The 6,733-nt window shown below is 45.0% G+C and overlaps 1 protein-coding gene across 4 annotated transcripts in view; it reads right to left on the bottom strand.

Annotated features, from left to right (window-relative positions):
- The window catches only part of nek7 (NIMA-related kinase 7), a 64,017-nt gene that overhangs the window by 31,254 nt on the left and 26,030 nt on the right, over positions 1-6,733 (bottom strand). The window contains exons 1-2 of one of the 4 annotated variants that reach the window (XM_031859413.1): positions 5,373-6,627; positions 5,147-5,234 (exon numbers count right to left, since the gene is read on the bottom strand). The exons of 1 other annotated variant lie outside the window; for it this stretch is intronic. In XM_031859413.1, coding sequence (XP_031715273.1) covers positions 5,147-5,206 — 60 coding nt within the window. In that variant the 5' untranslated portion in view covers positions 5,207-5,234; positions 5,373-6,627. Of the gene's footprint in view, positions 1-5,146; positions 5,328-5,372; positions 6,628-6,733 lie in introns of those variants that run through there. 2 more of the 4 variants (XM_031859412.1, XM_031859416.1) reach the window with 2 other exon arrangements.

Consider the following 6,733-nt stretch of genomic DNA (forward strand, 5'->3'; position numbering starts at 1 on the left):
ACACACACACACACACACACACACACACACACACACACACACACACACAATGAGAGTGAAGGAAAGCACAATAAAAGCTACAAGGCTGGGGCTTTTAAAGTTTAAAGATGACAGCCAAAGGAAGAGGCGTGAGCCAATTAGATGCCCTGTTCAATTAACACTTAACACCGTCGAGGTGTGTGCACTTTTCAGCATGACACCACCACCGTCATCCAAAGATGTGTGAGAGTAACTGTGACAGAGAGCATGACACGCTTCTCCGCAACCCACAGGTCTAAAAAAAACTAAAACAATGAATGTTTTAACAATAGTTACATATTGTTCCAGTGTGGACTTTACATACAAAATAAACTTACATAGAAGAGAGGCACAATGAAAAACCTACACAAAGATTCGCCATATTGCGCAATGATATGTCATAATGGTGACTGATGCATTTGTGCGAGGTAGGACAGTTTGAATGGTATAGATTCAGAGCGGGAGAGCGAGAGGAGAGAGATGGGGGCAGAGAGGACAAGAGGGCATTGCTTTCATTCGCTGCGTGGTAGCTTGACAAATGTTAGCATGAGCCTCTAAAGCGCTGTGACAACCGCCTGCTGAGAGCACAGTCTTGCTAATGTGTCCTGGCATGCCAGCCCCCTAATCACACATTTACATATGCAATGACCTACATTTGCATGTCAGATCGCACACTGTCCGGCGTGATTAACAGTGGGCACCTCCCTGTGTGGAGTCGCCCTGGGTGGCAGCAGAGGCCGTGCGAGGGCGGAAGACAGGGCTGGAGGGAGGGCGGCTTTTTTGGCAGCCAAGGGGCCGGGCTGCCAGGCAGGATTATGTCAGCCGGCGGCCCCGGCATTAGACACTTCATTAGAGCTAATCTGTTTAGCAGTGGGCAGTGTATGTAAACTTCACAGGCCATTTGCGGCACCTCTTCGCCCCCTGGCCTGGCCTTCAAAGGGCAGCCAGGCCAAGGCTGAGTGACAGGCCGTCTCATCTGCCGCACACGGGTGTCACACAATCAGGAGCTCCCAGCTGAAACACAAGGGCCCGACGAACGAACACACACACACACACACACACACACACACACACACACACACACACGGGGGGAAGTCACAGAGGAATGACCCTGAGTGACGCAGGAGTCAGTGTCTGAACAAACCGGCTTGTAGGAATCGATTGTTGGTGTTTAGGTGAACTACGATGGTCGAGATAACCCAAAGATGAAGGGTTGCCGAGTGGACCTGTCACTAAAACAGTTCTTGTTTATCTGAATGGGTAAAGCCAATGCTGCCAAGGGTACGTACTTGATTCAGTCTTTGGCATATTTACCTTAAATCAATTAATTGCTTTTTTTTTTTAATATATCCATCACAAAACTCATCTCATATCAATGCTCAAGGCACAACTCCAAAAAAGGAACACAAATCCTCTACTACTGGACAATATACTATTTCGTCATTTACAATACCGGGTCACATGTCAAATGCCAGAAATGATCACCACCTACAGGACTATAAATATCGGCCTCTGCAAAGTTAATGTTAGGTCATTTGATATTAACATTCTCTTATTAAATACAGACTTTCTTCATGTTTTCTTGACTTACATTTCTGTGGTGTGCTTACTCTTTTCACTCACATCATTCTGGTTGGTGATGGGGGACAAGCTGCAGGGGATGGAGATAAGTGGCAGCCATGCAAGGCATTATGGGTAATGTCTGAGGGACAGTGTGTCTAGGGTATAAAGGTGACACACAACCGCCATGGGCTACTCACTAGCAGGGGGATTGAAAGAGAGAGAGAGAGAGAGAGAGAGAGAGAGAGAGAGAGAGAGAGAAAGAAGAGGAGAGCAGACAGACAGCTCATCGAAGGAAGTGTGATACGGGCTGCCCAATAATGACACCATTGCCAAACACAACTGACAAGACACATGGAGAGTGGAAGAAGGAATGCGGAAGACAGGGAGAGGGAGAGAGAGCGAGAGAGTGAGAGGGGGGGAGAGACAAGCAGCAGAGGGGCGAGGGTGTGATGTGACAGCCCAGCAGCACCAACGGCTGCCACAGGAAGGCCAGCGGCGGCAGAGAGGTGCTGTCTCCCATGGAGAGAGACTGGGAGGGATGCAGTAACCGAGAGAGAGAAACTCAGGGCGCGTCCACACTAAGCCGGCTAAATTCACAAATGGATCTCTCCGTGTTGGCACACTGAGCCAGCATTTTAAACACAAACTGAGCTTTACAAAACAAATGATTCCAGAATGAGGCTGTCGCTCTGCATTTTGGTGTGGACGGGGAAACTTAGATTAGCCAACAGTAGAAAAATACTGGCATCCCAGCAAGCTAACGTTGAGAAGCATTCCACCTCTTCTTCTTCCTCCAAAATTGGAAAGGGCGAAGCAAATGACGAAGTAGATTCACACTTAGTCATTCAGAATCAGAGCTTTTGTGCTTTGTTGCACACTTTGGAACCGAGATACAACGTTCCTCTCGAGGTTTTTACGGACGCAGTGATACTCTACAACCAAACCAAAGCTAAAGTTATGGACTCCCTGAGGAAAGCGGTCGTGATGGTAGAAACACGCTGCACGTGGACATCCTTTCACACAGAATCATGTGTCACCACGCACTTTATCACTGTACGTATAGTTTAACCACATGTTCCAGAAAGCGTTATTTCTGTACAAGAGCTAAATGCTCATTGCCTATGACCGGGGGGATTTGTTTGAAGAGAAGTCGATATGAATTTATCAGTGAATACGAGCAGCGTGTCACATGACTCAGAACATGCTGAATTACGTGTTTGTACTACGAGGATGCTGCTACAGGCCCAATTTCATTCATTCTTTGCAGTGTTTGAAAATGTAACCCTCCAATTGACACATCTCTTCTATTTGTTACTAATATTTAATTAATAAAAGATAAAAGTAAATGTATTTGTTTCTTAATTATGGATCATTACAAATACGCAGATAGTCAGTGAGAAAAGAAAAACCTTGTATATAAAAATGTTGATGCATCAAGAAGAATCGATAATCGTTCTATAATCGCATCGTAGCCCTCTGAATCGAATCGTGAGGAGCCTAGTAGAGGAAATCTGTGGGACTGCTGTGAACGTAGTCCACAAGAGAGACAAGGAGGAATACAAGGAGAGACAGGCAGGGGGGGCCCACTGCCAAACCAACCAGTCCTCTGCCCTGCCCCCCCCCCCCTTGAGCACGGCACCATGCAATATTCATCTTCAGCCGACCGGCAGGATTCACCCCAAAGGTGATTTTCGTTCTTCTCCTCCCAATCTGCTCTCCACAACCGCACCGCCTTGTCTCGGCACTCACAGACGGATCCGTGTCTGTCAGGCTCTGCAGTGACGATCAAAATGTGATCTGAGGGGGGGGCCTCCTCACCAACCCTCCCACTCACTCAAAGAGCAAATGCACCATTAAAAATGCACATCTTACCAGCTCATCTCGTTTACCTAATGCATATGCATCATACCTCCGGGACCAAGAGAAATGATATTGCAAGCGATACAGAATATCCTTCATCACATATACAATTCAGATTTCTTCAGGAGGAGGCTGGTGGGGTTTTTTTTTCCCCCCCTCTGTGCTGCCGAGCAGACTGAACCTTGGGAAAGCGTGAAACAGATACGGGACTTGTTGAAAGACACCCATCTGGATGCTGCTTATACAGTCATCTGCATACTCTCACTGACTCTCTCTCTCCACCTCCCACTAAATGTGAAATCAGTTCAGATGTCTTCTGTGAGAGTGAGAAAACATGACGCAACACAGAAAGTTCACTGTGTTAGCAGTAACCTAAGCACAAAAAGTGGGCCTGGAATTAACACTGATGTAAACTGCTGGAAATAGACTGAAAGAAAAAAGAGAGCGAAAGCATTAAGCCTGAACAATAACACACAATCAACTGTTGCGAGATCAGTGGAAGATCTAGTGTCTGTGTGTGTGTGTGTGTGTGTGTGTGTGTGTGCGTGTGTATATGCGTGGGGGGGGTGTTGCCTAAGTGAAATTAATCATTAGAGCTTTTATCTGACTTTCTTCTGTGTGCAACCCAATTATCCTTAATTTTGCAATTACAAATCTTAGAATAAATTAACCCCCTTGGCAATTCCAGTGTTAATGTTGCAGTGCCCTTGCATATGCAAGAAAAACAACAACTGAGCGTACAGACCTATTTTTAGTGTTGTTTCTTTCTCCCAATGAAAAAAAAAAAGAAGGGGTACTCTAGGGCATATGGATGATCCTCTTTGTTTAAAGCATATTCAATAGATATGGAGGCAGAAACATCCTTCTGGAAAGAAATCAATGGACCTGATGTTGGAGAGCGGTATTAAAATCCAACAGTGACCAGATCTGCACAGAGCAAACCTGAGTTGTATCGAACCAAGAGAGGCATGCAGGGAGGCCGGGCTCTGCCAGCCTCCAGATCTCTGATCAATAGGAACAACTCAACATTCATCCACTGCTGTCGATCACACACACACACACACACACACACACACACACACACACACACACACACACACACACACACACACACACAGCGATCTGGAGGATGCTCAGACTGTAACGCACAGCTTGATTGACGCAGGGAAATAAAATTTAAAAAAGGGTAACACAGAATATTTACAGTTCAAAATGTGAAGGAGGTGGGATACTATGCTTGCAATGAATGGATGAGTGGATCGTATCATTTTTAATCGTCAAGAGATTTTCACCGTGTCAATAAATTTAGAGGGAAACTATTTCACTGAATGATACAATGACCCATGAAATAGAAATCCTTAGTGACGGGGAATACAAGCTTTTATCATGGTGTTTGCAATTTCATATCAGTCATAATCAACTGCATTTCTTTAAAAATTGAGAAAATGTGTAAATAAGTTGACCCGATTGTGAATAAAATATGCAGATACTTCCTCACATTAATGCAACAACCCAGTGAATCCAATACTGCCATACAGGAGACACGCTCATCGATTTGCAGCGTTGCTCACAGTGGCCCAAAACAACCAGAGGTTGACTGTTTAAGGCTGAACATAAGAAGGAATGCCGAAATACATTGTACGCAGCCAACAATACGTCAGCCTACTTCACAACCCCCAGTTAGCTGTCTGTGTGTGGAGTCTACCTGGGGTTGAAAGACTGGAACGGCTGCTTGCTGTCCTTGTGGCTGCGTGTCCATATCCATGGTGTTAGGAGCTCTATCATTCACACCTCTGAGAAGAAGAACACAGAAAATACAACTTCTGAACGGTGAATAGACAAAATACTCTGCAGTCGTTTCCTTTAAAAAAAAAAAAAAAAAACGCTGTTAATTCTACAACAACATTTCACGACAGAAGAAGAAGAATGACCTCAATCAACTGGACAACTGCTCTCTGTTGTTCAGCACTAAACTACCGAGTGCTGGTCGGAGCGAGGGTGTCCGGTTTCGGCAGAACTGGATCCCACGTCATGCCTGTGGACTTGACACTCTTTGTCTCGGCCGCTCTCACGTTGCCGCGCGGCAGAGCATCAGCGGGCTGCGATATTAATCCCAACAAAGCGGAGATGATGCCACTCTGTAGTTCCTTGGCATTCCTCCAAGGAACCTTTCATGTGAATTATTGATTATACCGGCATTTATCCACTGTTTTCTGAGAAAATATAGGTCACCCCGAGGTGAGTGTGTTGGGTATGGGTGTATGCCACGGTGCTGTGTAATTGCATGTTCTGGCACGTAGCCTAGAAGGAAGATAATTGCATAAGATACTCCACGACCGGTTGCGTAGCTTTTTTTTCCGCCACACTTGCAACAGACAATGTGAAATGTTACCCGATTTAATAGTTTACACAAGTCTTGAAAAGTATGGTTCCGAACGTATATTCACACACACCGTCAGCTTATGATTCCAGAGCGTCCACTCAACTCATGCATGCGGGAAGAACAGATTTTGACAGACGCTCTACGGTAGGATCACTTCCCGCGCACACTCCAATGCACATATCATGGCTGCAGAGTCGGAAAATTAACACCAATTTACGCATGACACAATGCATGCATAACAGCAGCCATATGTCATCCACAAGTAAACGCATATGCTGGGCGAGGTGTTTGCATGGATGCAACATACTAAATTTAAGCTAAGACAATGTGTGCACAAATATCTGCTGTGCTGCAGATGCATTTGCAGACAACGCTAGGTGAAGGCATTAACGAGCAGAAGCAACGGACAGAGGCAGATAAATCATTTATCTACCGATACAGATTTGGGGGTTAGGGTTTAATGATACTGCCACTGACTGATGTCTCTTTGCAACGTCGTATTCACATGGATACTGTACACGCATGCAAACACAAATGGACCAAAAACACATTCGAATTTCACACAAAGCTAAAAAGGGACACAACACACTTCACAGTGGGACATTTGCATGTTTTCCACTAGAGTGAAGGCCGTCTGTCTGCAGATCTGTCAGTCTGTCATTTGTGTATTACTAACCGTCTCTCGTCTCTGTCGCCTCAAACCTTCCCGGCCAATTAAAAATCCCCCGGCACAATGGAGAGGAGAACTGCACCGAGGAGCTGTCTCTCCCCTGATGTTGTCAGTCCCATTCACTAAAGGTTAATAATGCTAATTAGACATCTGCAATATGCAGTGCATATATATATATATATATATATATATACATATATATATATACATATATATATATACATATATATATATATATA

This window comes from Anarrhichthys ocellatus, unplaced genomic scaffold, assembly GCF_004355925.1.
Source record: "Anarrhichthys ocellatus isolate YVR2014 unplaced genomic scaffold, GSC_Weel_1.0 scaffold22, whole genome shotgun sequence".
Lineage (NCBI taxonomy): Eukaryota > Metazoa > Chordata > Actinopteri > Perciformes > Anarhichadidae > Anarrhichthys > Anarrhichthys ocellatus.